Below are 17,005 nucleotides of genomic sequence, written 5' to 3'. Positions count from 1 at the left end.
TCCTCGTCCTCTGTATGTGACTGGCAGTGTGTTGTTGGAACATGTGTGACTGGCAGTGTGTTGTTGGAACATGTGTGACTTATTAAATAGGCATCATGCTACTCACACATGCACATCGTTACTTGACACAGCTCTCTCACACTCACACGCACAGGAGCGGTATATCAGCAGCACTCTGACACACACTCACACACATATGCACACACACAGACACATATAAACACACACACACACACATACAGGCACACACATATACACACACAAACACATGCATTCACATGCACACACACACATACATTGTGGCTGAATGGGGGATTCACATTAACCCAAATAATAAACAGACATAGTGTGTGTCGCGGAAATGCGTTGTCTTACTGTGCTAAATCTGCCACTCTGTAACCTGGGAGAAAAACAGCCCACACTGCAGTTACAGTCTGTTACTCTCAGTCACACACACACGCACTCACACATAGACACACACACACACACACACACACACACACACACACACATAGACACACACACACACACGCATAGACACACACACACACTCACACATAGACACACACACACACACACACTCACACATAGACACATAGACACATAGACACACGCACACACACACACGCGCACACACATAGACACACACACGCACACACACATAGACACACACACACACGCACACACACATAGACACACACACACACACGCACTCACACATACACACGCACACGCACTCACACATAGACACACACACACACACACGCGCGCACTCACACATAGACACACACACACACGCACACGCACTCACACATAGACACACACACAAGCACTCACACATAGACACACACACGCACTCACACATAGACACACACACATACACACACACACACACATAGACACACACACACGCATAGACACACACACACTCACACATAGACACACACACACACACACTCACACATAGACACACACACACACGCACACACATAGACACACACACACACACATAGACACACATACACACGCACACACATAGACACACACACACACGCACACACACGCACACACACATAGACACACACACACGCACACACACATAGACACACACACACACGCACACACACATAGACACACACACACACACGCACTCACACATAGACACACACACGCACTCACACATAGACATACACACACACGCACACGCACTCACACATAGACACACACACACACACAAGCACTCACACATAGACACACACACAAGCACTCACACATAGACACACACACACACACACATAGACACACGCACTCACACATAGACACACACATGCACTCACGCACTCACACATAGACACACGCACTCACACATAGACACACACACATAGACGCACTCACACATAGACACACTCACACATAGACACACACACGCACTCACGCATAGACACACACACACACTCACACATAGACACACGCACACGCACTCACACATAGACACACACACACACGCACTCACACATAGACACACACACACACACGCACTCACACATAGACACACACACACGCACGCACACGTACTCACACATAGACACACATACACACACACTCACACATAGACACACACACACACACGCACTCACACATCGACACACACACGTACTCACACATAGACACACACACACACTCACACATAGACACACACACACACACACAAGCACTCACACATAGACACACACACACACTCACACATAGACACACGCACTCACACATAGACGCACACGCACTCACACATAGGCACACACACACGCACTCACACATAGACACACAAACACACGCACTCACACATAGACACACGCACACGTACTCACACATAGACACACATACACACACACTCACACATAGACACACACACACACACACGCACTCACACATCGACACACACACGTACTCACACATAGACACACACACACACACACACACACACACATAGACACACACACACACACGCATAGACACACACACACACTCACACATAGACACACACACACACACACACTCACACATAGACACATAGACACACGCACACACACACACGCGCACACACATAGACACACACACGCACACACACATAGACACACACACACATAGACACACACACACACACGCACTCACACATACACACGCACACGCACTCACACATAGACACACACACACACACACGCGCGCACTCACACATAGACACACACACACACGCACACGCACTCACACATAGACACACACACAAGCACTCACACATAGACACACACACGCACTCACACATAGACACACACACACACACACACACACACACATAGACACACACACACGCATAGACACACACACACTCACACATAGACACACACACACACACACACTCACACATAGACACACACACACACGCACACACATAGACACACACACACACACATAGACACACATACACACGCACACACATAGACACACACACACACGCACACACACGCACACACACATAGACACACACACACGCACACACACATAGACACACACACACACGCACACACACATAGACACACACACACACACGCACTCACACATAGACACACACACGCACACGCACTCACACATAGACATACACACACACGCACACGCACTCACACATAGACACACACACACACACACACACAAGCACTCACACATAGACACACACACAAGCACTCACACATAGACACACACACACACACACATAGACACACGCACTCACACATAGACACACACATGCACTCACGCACTCACACATAGAAACACGCACTCACACATAGACACACACACATAGACGCACTCACACATAGACACACACACGCACTCACGCATAGACACACACACACACTCACACATAGACACACGCACACGCACTCACACATAGACACACACACACACGCACTCACACATAGACACACACACACACACGCACTCACACATAGACACACACACACGCACGCACACGTACTCACACATAGACACACATACACACACACTCACACATAGACACACACACACACACGCACTCACACATCGACACACACACGTACTCACACATAGACACACACACACACTCACACATAGACACACACACACACACACAAGCACTCACACATAGACACACACACACACTCACACATAGACACACGCACTCACACATAGACGCACACGCACTCACACATAGGCACACACACACGCACTCACACATAGACACACAAACACACGCACTCACACATAGACACACGCACACGTACTCACACATAGACACACATACACACACACTCACACATAGACACACACACACACACACGCACTCACACATCGACACACACACGTACTCACACATAGACACACACACGCACATACACATAGACACACACACAAACATATACGCAGGCATATTTACACACTCAAGCACAGACACACACACACATACGCATGTAGACACACATACACCTAACACACACACACACACACACACCCACACACTAACCCACGCACACAGTATGATGAGAGAGAAATGGGGGAAGTGGGGCAGAGTGGGAGACATTGACAAAAACAACTGTTTGAGGGGGTGGGAGACCATTTCAAAGGAGTGCTGTACCACAGCATCCACACACACACTCCACACACTCCTCAGCCCTGCTGGCCTCCTCTTCAAGCCGCTAGTGGAGAGCAGCCAGTTGGAACCAATTCCTACTGTCAACATCTTCATACGGAGTGAGAAAAGGAGGGCAGGAGGGAGGGAGGGGGATGGATCGAAAGAGAGACAGAGAGAATAATGTCTTGTGCAGAGCTTGGCCACATCTCCTTGTGGTGCCATCAGCTTCAAGGGAAACACAGCAGAGACGGCAGCGGTGTGCCAAAAGCACCGGGACAGAGAGAGAGAGAGAGAGAGAGAAGGCAAATAGATCATCTCAGGATGAGTAGAGCTTCTCTGTCTACTGTATCGCTCTCTCTCTCTACGGTAGGTCTCCATTTGTTATTCTCTGTTTTCTCTCCATCTTGTTTTTAGAGAAGTGTTTTCATCAGGGAGACTCAGCCTAGTCGGACACGATCTCCTTCCACTACTCTGCACACATCCACACCCTCAGACACACTCCCTCTCTTTCGCCGTGACCCCATTCCTCTCCGGGGGGTCATCAATAGTTAAATATCCACGGTGCCTCTGTCCCGCCGGTGTCCATCCGCTCCAGGCATTTGACCGTCACATAAATGTGGGAGGGGTTCCATGGAGTGTATGTGTGTGTGAACTGGTGCAGGAGGGCTAGGGTAGCGTGGGTTAAGATTTTCGTTGGGGGGGGTTCATTATAATTTCATGACCTGCCACATGAGGAGACAACATGACAATGTTAATTATTTAGCCCTCTTTGCCCTGTGTGTTGAGTAAGGGCGGAGCTAGACTGGTTACCCCCCCCCCCCCCCCATTCCCTCCTGTCGTCAGGCAGATTACGAAGTTCGCCCAGACAACTGTCTGAATGGCACCCACAGTCTGCTATAGCAACAATGGCACATCCCATACCATCACATACAATAACACACTCATGTGATGTACATAGAGACATATATGATGTACATAGAGCGTGTACACGTGCTCTTACAAGAACTCATAGACACTCATAGACACACATATATCCAAGCATCAACTCTTACCCACACACACACACACAGTTTTATGACCCTTCACCTGTTTCCAGCAAATGTCCAGGTGTCTAATGAGCTGAATGACCTTTGACCCTGCTGATAGGGATATTGAGGTCAGGGGTTAGGGGTCAGTATGTGACTAGAGAGAGGAAGAGGAAACGGAGGGGACTGGGGATGTCTGCAGCACGACTCTCCTTCTCCTATCCCCCACCCCCATTGCTCACTCTCTCTCTCTCTCTCTCTCTCTCTCTCTCTCTCTCTCTCTCTCTCTCTCTCTCTCTCTCTCTCTCTCTCTCACTCTCTCTCTCTCACACTCTCTCACTCTCTCTCTCTCGCTCTCTCTATTTTTCCCTCTCCATTATCTCTACACCATCTGGCAGTAGGTGAGAACTGGCTATGTTTACTTCTGGGGGACAGTTTGTGGTTTGGACTCATGGGGGTTAGGTTAACACACAGACACACACATCTGTGTGAACATACGCACGGACACACACACACACACACACGCACACAGTGCACAGGGCCAAACAAAATACCAGGGGACAGAGTGGCCTCCGACACAGGGAGAGGAAGACCGGAAGAGAGATTGACAACACTGTAGCGAGGGTGAAAGTGAGGAAGAGAGAGTGAAGGAAAGGTTGGTAGAATGATTACAGCCTCAGATACACAGAGAGGAGAGGAGAGAGGAGAGATGAGACGGGAAAATATAATACAAATAGTCTGAGAGAAGGAAAGACAAGGAAGGATATAGAGAGTGAAGGAGAGAGAGGGAAAGCAAGAGAATGGCCATAGACCCAGAAGAGCGAAAGAGACAGATTGAAAGCACATTCAATTATTTGACTATAGGCCTACATTGCATATGACAATAGGCCTGCATTTCATGCAAAAACATTGCTTTAAATAAGCCTTTGCTCTGGCACCCTCTGTGGTCAGTTGGTGTAACGCCTGGTTGTCTATCTGGTGCATCTTGGGCAACAATACATGTTTCTACAGTGTCTTTGGCCCAAATGGAACCCTATTGCCTTTGTAGGGCCCTGGTCAAATGTAGTGCACTACATAGGAAATAGAGTCCCATTTGGAACACAGTCAGTGTCTGTTTTAACTGATATTAAGCTTTTACCTGTGGTCCTTTTTTCCTCTGAGTTCCTCTTATATCTGGAGGTGGACAGTCCAAACTTGTTCTAACTGTAAATTAACCGTTATAACTGTCACTTGGAGTGAGTTTAGGGCTCATACTTCCTCTTATCGTTTGTCTTTCTCGTGTGCGTGTGCGTGTGCGTGTGTGTGTGTGTGTGCGTGTGTGTGCGCGCGCGCGTGTGTGTTATCGCATGCCAGAGGACGGTCTTGTGGTTTCAGGCCATGAGCCTCACTTGAGGGGGAGATGGACAGATAGTGGAGAGAGGGATGGGGGAGAGCGATGGAAAGAGAGAGAGTGAGAGACAGAAATGAGAGAGAGAGGAATGGAGTTGTTATGCAGGTGTTTTGATGGGGTGGGGCTGGTGGATGACCTCCAGACCAGATAGAGGGACCGGACATGAGGTGGGTCAGATGTCTCTCATAATTTGTTCCCCTCCTCCCACGAGCATGATCTGTCTGTTGTCTGTCTGTGTCCTTCCCGTGAACAGGAAGAGGCTCCTCTCCTATAGTCACATGTATCCTCTGACCTCTAACCTCTCTCCCTGAGGGGTCAAGAGAGGAAGGGGGGTGTAAGGAGGGTGGCGGACGTTTGTGGGTGGATGCCACAGGAAGTTGTCCTTGGTCATGTCCTGCCCCTCCTGCAGAGACATCCTGTTACTTTTACAGAACACCCAATCCTGTCCGACCTTGCCCTGTCATGTCCCTCGAGCATTTCTGTCCACTGTTCAGTCCCCCCAGGGTGGTAGTGTGCGTGGGTGGTGTGGGAGGGGGAGTGTGGGTGTGTGTGTTCATGCATGTGTGTGTCTGCCCTTCCGAACCCCTACCAGCCCTCACCTTTTCCCCCACAAACACAGACAGACAGCTGGGTGGATGTCATTGGATCTGTCTTTAGGTTGTCTGTGCTTAGCTGGGGCTCTGTGTGTGTGCAGCGAAGCGAGACTCACACTGCGGGCTATGGATGTGTGTGTGTGTGTGGCAGAGAGCGAGCGAGTGAGAGAAAGAGAGAAAGAGAGAGAGAGAACTGAAGATAGTATGTAGCGGAAACATTTACTCTGACTTGCTCGCACACTTCTTCACTTTTCCCAAGATTATTGTTTGCAATGTGAGGACAGCATCCCCTCTTTTTGACATATGCACATCTCTTAGCTCCACACACCTGCAGCACACTGATTTAATTTCCATTTACATGTTGGTCGTTTAGCAGGTGCGCTTATCCAGAGCGATTTACGGTCAAGAAATGGAGCGCAGCAATCACCTCTTTTCCCCATGTCACTCACTCATTCACTCATCCCCATCACGCCGGCTGATGCATAGGGCAGCAACAAAGGCTCCCCACTTCTGTCAGTCTTTGGCCTTTGTGTGTGTGGTGTAAAATGTGTGTGATATCTTTTGATTGGTATAAAAGTCGAACCATAAACCCTTTCTCTGTGTGTTCTCCAGATGTTCCATGCGAACACAGACCCGTCTGAGGTGGTGTTGAACCGCGTACCCCAGCCGGTCCTAGCACGCTTCGTACGCATCCGGCCTCAGAGCTGGAAGAACGGCATTGCTCTGCGCTTCGAACTCTACGGCTGTCAGATCATAGGTGTGTGTGTGTGTGTGTGTGTGTGTGTGTGTGTGTGTGTGTGTGTGTGTGTGTGTGTGTGTGTGTGTGTGTGTGTGTGTGTGTGTGTGTGTGTGTGTGTGTGTGTGTGTGTGTGTGTGTGTGTGTGTGTGTGTGTGTGTGTGAGAGCCACGGGAACAGAGATGTTTAAGTTATTTTGCCTTAGGTATTTGAGACATCCTTTACGTTATATCCTCTGTCCCACTGCACATCAAAACAGAGTTTTTTTCTTTTTCTGGAGAGACAAAATGTGTTTCTGGCATCTCCTGCTCTGTCAGTGAAGAAACTTTAAAAAATCCCCTTAGAAGAAACGCCAGCCAGTTTATGCATTAACTATGCAGTAACATGAGCACACACACACACACACACTCACACACGCACACATAAGAACTCCTGACGTTAACCAGAGCATTAGTCTAATCAAAGTTTTACTCCATTCTCAGCCAGCCAGCGCGTCTCCAATCCCTCCCTCCTCTGTATTCGTCTTTTCTCTCACTCATTCTCTCTATCTTTCTGCTCTCCTTCCTCTTTCTCCTCCTTTCTCCCTCGTGATCATTATTTTCTCACTTTCATTTTCTCTCTCATTCCATACTCTGTTCTTGCTTTTCCCTCTTTCTCTCTCTCCACCTACTCCAATTCTCTCGATCAACCTCCTTTTCTCTACCCCTTTTCCCCCTCTTCCTCTCCTGCCCTTTACACTGTTTTTGATGTCAGGATGCCAACCTACTTTCTCTCAACCCCTACAATATCGCAGATGCAGTATGTCACAAGAAAGGGTCACAATCAATCATTCATGTCACTCTTGTTCACTTGAATATCTTGAAAACTGTGATTCACAGAGAGGGAGAAAGAGTAGCACTCATTAGCTCGTATTGCAAGTGGTGCTCACCGTTCAGGTACACACATACTCACTTGAAGACACGCACGATGACCTCACGTTGATACACACACATACATTTATGTGGCCATTTATCCCTCGTTTACATGCGTTGTGACATAACAGCATGGAACCGTCAACCCTACTAATGCTCTCCTCTCTTCTCCTCCTCTCTCTCTTTCTCCTCTCTCGGTCTCACTCCGTCTCGTCTTGTCTCTGGTCTTCTCTCCTCTGTTTCTCCCTCGAGTCTCTTCCTCGCTAATCTCCTCTGCCTACCGCTTTCTCTCTCTTCCCCTACCATTCTCCCCCTCTTTCCCTCGCTCTTTCAGCCCTCTCTCTCTCCTCCTCCTCTATCATCTCCTGGAACCCCTCCCCTTCTCTCCCTCCTTCTCTCTCATTGCTTCTTTATGTGAGGTTTGAAATGTGATAGTTTTGTGTAATGTATGACATTGACCCAAATAAAGGGGATTTTTTCATAACTAATTTTCGGCCCTCTCCCTCCTCCTCTTCTTCCCCAACTTCAGATGCTCCGTGTTCAGAGATGCAGGGCCTCCTCTCTGGCCTGCTCCCCGACGCCCAGATCTCAGCCTCGTCGGCTCGAGACATGCTGTGGTCCCCGGGGAACGCCCGCCTGGTGGCCAGCCACTCAGGCTGGTTCCCTGGCCCCGCTCAGCCCCTGGCTGGGGAGGAGTGGCTCCAAGTGGACTTGGGTGTCCCCAAGATGGTCCGGGGGATCATTACCCAGGGGGCGAGGGGCGGAGAGGGGACAAGCAGCACGGACAACAGGGCCTTTGTGAGGAAGTACCGCGTGGCGCACGGTCTAAACGGGAAGGATTGGGGGTACGTCATGGACAGCAAGACCAGCCTGCCCAAGGTGGGTGTGGGGGAGGGGGACATGTGTAAGGGTGGGGGTGATGTGGGGGTTGTGTGTGTGTGTGTCAGTCTAAAGTGTTATTTATACTCATTTCAATCATCTATATAAAGATTTCAATATTTCTGCTTTATTTCTGTGTGTGTTGCAGATATTTGAGGGGAATACCCACTACGACACCCCTGAGCTACGGCGTTTTGAGGAGACCCTGGCCCAGTTCATCAGGATCTATCCAGAGAGGTGGTCTCCTGCCGGGATCGGGATGAGAGTGGAAATACTGGGCTGTGACGTGCCAGGTAAGACTTGAGCCCGTGGTTCTAGCAATAACACTCCCGGCTTAGACACATGTACACTCCTGTCCCCACCGGAGACCGGGGTTCAGTCCCCGCTCCAAACCCTCAATCTGTTTCTCCTCTCTGTCATTTCATAACTGTCTAAATACTCTACAAATATATATATTTTTTTAAGTGTGTTGGCGTGCGCGTACTATATATCACCTGTGAGTCTACTGGATACACGATTTGGGAGTTAGGAAAGCAAGTGGAAGTGGAAAAGTGAGGGGAGACTTGGAAAGAGTGAAGGTTGAAGTTACAAGGAGTGGAGAAAGAGTTGGACGGGTTCTGAGGAATCGGTCCCAAGGGTACCACACACACACACACACTGCTGGTATGGTCTGCTATCCAGATGTGAGGCAGTAGACACATCTGGCCCCTCACTGCTCACTACTCTCACTGGGCCTACGCAGGATGCGTGAGTTACAGCACCAGACAGTGGGCTCAACACCTACACACACACACACACCGTCACTGCAAGCATACAGTACACACACACATCTCATCTCCCCTGAGCTGGTTCTAGGCTCCTCTCTCTGTTCCCACCCTGAATAGAATGTTCAACACGTACACATAAACACACACAGACAGACAATGGCTCCTAATGGGCCTACACAGAACGTCTGTACTGAGGGCTCAACACCTACACACTGTAGTCAGTGTGTGTGTAAGGTACACAGCCCTGTTCGGTGGTGTTAGGATGATGTGGACCTCTTCATTTTTTAATCCCACTCTTCTCTGACTCACTCACTACGCCATTAGAGAGGGGAAACCAGGCCAGAACCCTCCATTAACACGGAACACAAACACGCTCTCTCTCTTGTCAGAATAACAGATTAGCGCCCTTTGTTTGGGACCCTCAGTATGTTTGGGACCCATGATTGGCCTACATGAAAGACTGACAAATGAGCTGCATTCCTCCCCTCCCTACATCTCTCTCTCCTTGCTGTCCTCTGTCGCTCCCTCCTCACCCCATCCCTTCCTGCTGCCGCCCCCAGTGGGGTCTACACACAGGCACTGGGGTTCAAACCGGCAACCCTTCACCTTGAGGCTACAGCCACAGCCGTCCCGATGTTAACCCTGCCACATGTAAAAGGCATTGAGACCAGGTGAAAGCCCTGTGTTAATGCAATCGGTCACAGGCTTCTCTTTATTGCACACGGAGGAGATCCCAGAGAGATGGAGTAGTTTAACACCACACTGGTGTTCAACAGAGCATTCGGTCCACAAGTGTTCCCAGTGCGTGAGCGGGAGGGTTGGAGTGCTGTGCCTCGCAACACAGGAGGGAGGATTGTACATCTTTTGTCACCCCTCCTTTTTGCTCTCATCACCTCTCTTTCGCTCCTCTCTCTGTTTCTCTTTAACTCGGTCTCTCACTCGCTCTCCATCCTCCGTCTTCCTCTTGCCCCCAACTATCTCACTATCTTTCTCTCTCCCTCTCACTGTTAAATCCCACACATGGCTCTGTTCTCTCCTCTCTCTGTTCCCACCCTTAGGCATAGTGCGTGGGTCTGTAAATGTTTTTGTTCATTTTTGGTCTCATTTGGTCTCATTTCTTACATACACACACACACTTATGCACACACATACGCATCGAACACAAAACTCTGCCTGGATATCTCTTGTGTCTTCTTTCAAGATCAACTTTGGAGGTTTCTCTTAGGCTTTGTTTCACAGTCTTCAAGGACATATTGGGCTCTGGTTTAACCTGTTACTGCAGTGGGCTAAATCAGGGTCACACAGTGTTTCTCTGTAGTCTTAAATCTACTTTGAAACAAAAGTATACACCTCACACACATGGTTATGGGCTTAAACAAAAGCCTCCTGTAAAAGAAGACACCATGTCAGGTATAGAGTTGACCTGTATTCAATTTATACTTTATAGACATCACAGAAGACAAAAAAATAAATGCAAGTTTGACATTGAAACACAGTATTTTTGGCATCTTTTTTAAATAATGTTGATTAGTTATGAAAAAATATAGGTGTGACACTCATTGGCCTATCGACACATTTCATAGCTCAATACTGCATGCTGTTGTCTCGGGTTATTGACGTCTTTGCGTTGTCGTCAACTCCAATTAGGCTGGGGGCACGAAATAGTATTTTCCTTGTCCATTGTGGATTGAATAGCATAGGCTATACTAATGAGTAATACCAACAGTAAAAAAAAAAAAAAAACAGTGTTTACTCAATATGTTTGGAGTGTTGACAGACAATATTGTTGTAATTGGCTTCAATGAAAAAAATACTACGCTCCTGTGAATTGTATTGTATGTGCGAGGCACGCTATACTAATGAGTAATACCAACAGTAAAAAAATAAAAAAAACAGTGTTTACTCAATATGTTTGGAGTGTTGACAGACAATATTGTTGTAATTGGCTTCAATGAAAAAAATACTACGCTCCTGTGAATTGTATTGTATGTGCGAGGCACGTTCTCAGTAAGCAATGTATAGCCTGGGCCTACCGTTGATGTGGCGTTATAGGACTGAATCATTTGAAACTGTTTGGCGGAGTACGTCTTTGGTAACAGGACAAGATGTCCTCTTTCAGAATGGGGATGTATACCAGCCTGTGTGAATAATGCAAAAGCATGCTGACTAAGAGTGAAACATTTAGAAACCTTTTTTGGCTAATGCATGGCCAGGATAAGAAAGACACCAGGCACACTACTGTTGAACCAGCGTTCGTTATAGTAGGGTAAGGGTAGCCAAAGAGGTAATGTGTTTTAATCAAACGAAACAGAAAACAAGCAAACCTCTTTCAATGATGGGCATATAGCCTGCGTTGAGGGATTTTTACGCACATGCAAAATAATAACAGAAGCTGGCTAAAATAACGTACATCGATAAAAAGGCTCCCAAACTTGATCTTTTAATAAAGCTTTGGTGATTTAAGATGTATTCCAAAGTGAGCGAATGCATTGGGCAGAAACAAAATGCATTGGGCAAGACAAAAAAAACAGCCTATATTGAGGAGGGAAGGCTATACTTGTTTTTTTAATAAAAATTAAACGAAATGGGATAAAAAAAATAAAATAAATGTATACTACATACGGGGTATACGGGCACAACAAGTACATCTCTCTTGTTCCATGTGCATATGGGCACTGTACATCATGGCTGGATCGGCTGCACTTCTGCTGTCAAAATCCGTGCCATAAACAACCGCGTTATTGCTAAAACCAGATTTTGGTCGGTCTTAAATATCTCCACGAGCGCTGCCTGAAATTGACGCAGGTTTTTAAGGACACGGCTAAAACAATGCCACCCCTCCCACCTCCGCACAAGCGAGCCCATATAAAACAGCTAAATTACCAATCCTGGCGCTAGGGTTTGAAAATAGAAGAGCGCCGGCTTTAACAGGTCGAACTTGTAACGGAGCGTGCGTTTGACAATTGCGCTGGTTTAATGCCTGCCGAAAATTGAGCCCAGTGTCTTATTCCTTTTGATAATGATAATCCAGAGTGTGGGGAGGATGCTAAGGCTCTGCTGTGTTTGTGTCTGTACTCTTTTTTGCGCCAGCGTTTTCTCGCTTACCATGTGACGTGGGTGTCACAGGGGGTGGTGACCCACTCTTATAACACTTAACCCTACATGTCCGGCAGGGAAGGAAAAACAACATGTTTTTCCAGCATGCACAATGTCGGTTGTGTGTGTGTGTGTGTGTGTGTGTGTGTGTGTGTGTGTGTGTGTGTGTCTGTTTTACAGAGGCTCTTTACATAATTGCCTTTTTTTTGTTGCTCATATTTTGCCGAGTCATATTCTTTGGAGAGAGCTATGGCTGTTTTCCAGAAGAGAAGGAGCGAAGTAGGGGGCCGGGGGAATTGAGAACAGTGAGGAAGGGGAAGAGGTGGAGCGCTGTTCACTGTATTCTCTGTAACATGACACTTCCCCGGGTGCAGTTTGTATCAAGCGTCTCAGAGTAGGACTCCTGATTTAGGATGGGTTTTGCCTTTTAGATCACAATAAATGACATAACATCGAGCGCTGAGTAGATCCTGAAACAGCCTTCCTAATATAAGACACTTGATACATATAGGCCCTGTACTCCTTTCCGGTCTGAAGTGCAGTGCATCCTCAGCCTCCTCGACTAACTGGTGTCCCCGCACATTGACTCTGTACCAGTAACCCCCTGTACATAGCCTCGCTATTGTTATTTTACTGCTGCGGTTTAATTATTTATTTACTTTTATTTTCTATTTTTTTACTTATCTTTTTTTTACTTAACACTTTTTTCCCCTTAAATTTCTTAAAGCGTTGTTGGTTAATGGCTTGTAAGTACGCGTTTCACTGTAAGGTCTGTTGTATTCAGCACGTGACAAATCAGATTTGAATTGATTTGAAGGGGCTATTCCTGCATGAGGGTCCCTCTCCCTGCATGAGGAGGCCTTCTGATGCGTGAGGGGATCCTCTCCCTGCACGGTTAGTCCTGCTTCTGCTGCATGAGGAGGCCCTCCTGCACAAGGAGGCCCTCCTGCACTAGGAGAAAGGCACAGTGATACTGTATAAAGGCCGGCCTCTCGGCGCAGCTCTGTAGCTGCTTCCTCACACATGTCAAGGAGTGGAGAGCCCTCGGGGAGAGGCAGGCAGGTCATAGCCCCTCGTCTCTCTCCCGTTACCCCTGACACCTCTGTCATACACGCACACACAGACACAGACAGACACACACACACAGTCGTGTCACACCCCTTAAAGGTCAAGCCGTTTACACTGTGACAAGGCCTGACCTTTGAAAGCACAGAGATGCAATGGCTTGGAGGAATGGCTTGCGCTAAGGGGGATAAAATAACAGGATACACGGTCCTCGGATGTGAAAAAGGTTAGGGAGGAGTAGGCGGGTCATGTATTGCCGGTGGGTTCCCCATAGCTCCTCGGTGATTAAAATCTGTTAGGCCAACTAATTGCCTCTTTGCAGGGTGTGACATTACCGTTAGGCTAATGTCACGCAGTCAGAGACCTCAACAGCTGGGCACTGTTCTTTCATGTAGCGCTATTTTAGCTGTGTTTTCTCCACAGCGCCAGACGTCCGGCTGTGTTCCTTTCATTCATTTCATCCGTCAAATTTTTTTCCTCGCAGGCAGTTGTGTCACGGTAAAATGTCAAAGGATCAATCATCCATGGTGTCCATATTAGGACAGCCTCATTCCCAGCGGGACTAGTTTCGCTCTCAGCAGGACTCGCTTTCAGTCTGTCTGTAATATGGACAACGTAATCAACTTCCCTCCATGTTTGTCGTCGAATGTATGAATGCTTGGATTTTTTGCTGTTGTTGTTGCCATCTTGGATACACATTTTCACATAGAAATGATCCGAAAGCACAAGTCGAATGTACGGTATACTCTTAAGGCAGTGGTTCCCAAACTTTTGGAACAGAGTTAGGAAAAGAGTTAGGAAAAGAGTTAGGAAAAGAGTTTGGAACAGAGTTTGGAACAGAGTTTCCACAAATTCCCATGATGCGATATATGGGGGCCATGGGTGTATGATAATATGATTAGGACCTTGGTTAGACTGTGGTTGGAAAGCAGGGATGACCCAAACCTTTCCCTCTGTCTTTGCATAACGAAACCAGGGTTGTCCCATCTGGTCCCAATAACATGGCTACTCATTGCCGATAACATTCCTAATGCAGTCTGTAGGCCATGTGCCGCTGGAAGGAGTGTGTCTGTGATCATCCATTCCAAGGTGAACTGGCTAGACCCATCCATCACCCATGGAGCCAGTGGTGTCTGGCCTGTCCTGCCAGGGCCCCAGCAGCTGGTCTGACTGGGCTGTGGATGGAGGTGGAGACAGTGGAGACGGTCGAGACCCATGGAGGGAGGGAGATGTCTGGGCTAAGAGACACAACATGACTGGGTTATCACCACCTGGCTCAGCCTGTCACCTCAACTGGGAGGGGAAGGGAGGGAGGGACAGGAGGGAGGGAGCGAGGGATATGACCTCAGACTCTCGTTTAGGCGTGTGGAGTGAGCACGAGTCTGTGAGAAGGAGAGATTGAGAAATTGTATTCATGGGCAAACTGTTGATTACTCAGAAAGCTGTGGTCACATTCACAGAGCGGTGTTGTTTGTTTGAGTATGTTACATTGAGTATGTTTCATTTTGAGCATCTTGGATGTAACTGACAACACTTATGTGTTGTGTCTCCATAGAAACCAGCACTCTGGCCAACACAGCCACTCCCACTTTGTCTGGTCCAATGGAGAGCAGCACTGCCCAGCGGGCGAGCAGAGGTGAGTGTCTGTAAGCATGCTATGTGGAAATGTTGCATATAGATAATTTATGTTTGTATGTACACTGCCGTTCAAAAGTGTGGGGTCACTTAGAAATGTCCTTGTTTTTGAAAGAAAAGCAACAAAAAAAATGTCCATTAAAATAACATCAAATTGATCAGAAATACAGTGTAGACATTGTTAATGTTGTAAATGAATATTGTAGCAGGAAACGGCTGATTTTTAATGGAATATCTACATAGGCGTACAGAGGCCCATTATCAGCTACCATCACTCCTGTGTTCCAATGTCACATTGTGTTAGCTAATCCAAGTTTATCATTATAAAAGGCTCAGTGATCATTAGAAAACCCTTTTGCAATTATGTTAGCACAGCTGAAAACTGTTGTCCTGATTAAAGAAGCAATAAAACTGGCCTTCTTTAGACTAGTTGAGTATCTGGAGCATCAATTACACTTTTAAAATGATAAACCTGGATTAGCTAACACAACGTGCCATTGGAACACAAGAGTGATGGTTGCTGATAATGGGCCTCTGTACGCCTATGTAGATATTCCATTAAAAAATCAGTCGCTTCCAGCTATAATAGTCATTTACAACATTAACAATGTCTACACTGTATTTCTGATCAATTTGATGTTATTTTAATGGGCAAAAAATGTTGCTTTTCTTTCAAAAACAAGGACATTTCTAAGTGACCCCAAACTTTTGAACGGTAGTGGATGTTATTGTAGAATGTTTGATGGTTGATGTCTCTCGCTCTATCTCTCTCTGTCTTTCTCCGTCCCTCTCCCACCCTTTCTCTCCAGGAGCTAGCTCCTCCCCTCCATCCATGGGTGGTGTGTGTGACTTTGAGCAGGGTCTGTGTGGCTGGACTCACGACCCCAGCGCCTCGCTCCATTGGTCCCTCCACAACAGCTCCAAATCCCCAGCCCAGGGGCCCAGCCTGGACCACACTCTGCCCCCCACCGGTAAGTCTCCCTGAGCATAGCACAGCGAGCTTCCCCACCTAAGTCAGAGTTGGCAATGGTGGTTCACCACAACCATGATCAGAAGGCAAGAAAGAGGTTAGATAGCCACTTGGGCTAATTTAGCTTGATATACAGTAAAGTCCTTGTTTAGTGTTTGTGAACATGTGGAGGTACAAAAACTCTGTTTGAGCCCCAGCCGAGGCTGATTTTGTGACACACAACCACACAGACGTACACGCACGCTCACACGCACACACGCATAATGTGTAACTCATCCAG

General features: G+C 47.5%; 1 protein-coding gene across 1 annotated transcript in view; it reads left to right on the top strand.

Annotated features, from left to right (window-relative positions):
• The window catches only part of LOC139566532 (neuropilin-2-like), a 77,424-nt gene that overhangs the window by 34,591 nt on the left and 25,828 nt on the right, over nt 1-17,005 (top strand). Inside the window, exons 8-12 of the mRNA XM_071387849.1 lie at nt 7,279-7,423; nt 8,843-9,192; nt 9,341-9,485; nt 15,676-15,756; nt 16,565-16,726. Coding sequence (XP_071243950.1) covers nt 7,279-7,423; nt 8,843-9,192; nt 9,341-9,485; nt 15,676-15,756; nt 16,565-16,726 — 883 coding nt within the window. The remainder of the gene's footprint in view (nt 1-7,278; nt 7,424-8,842; nt 9,193-9,340; nt 9,486-15,675; nt 15,757-16,564; nt 16,727-17,005) is intronic.

The sequence above is a fragment of the Salvelinus alpinus genome, chromosome 38 (genome assembly GCF_045679555.1).
Source record: "Salvelinus alpinus chromosome 38, SLU_Salpinus.1, whole genome shotgun sequence".
NCBI classification, from domain to species: domain Eukaryota; kingdom Metazoa; phylum Chordata; class Actinopteri; order Salmoniformes; family Salmonidae; genus Salvelinus; species Salvelinus alpinus.
Note: the sequence above shows the minus strand (reverse complement) of the source record. Positions and strands in the feature narration are given on the sequence as shown.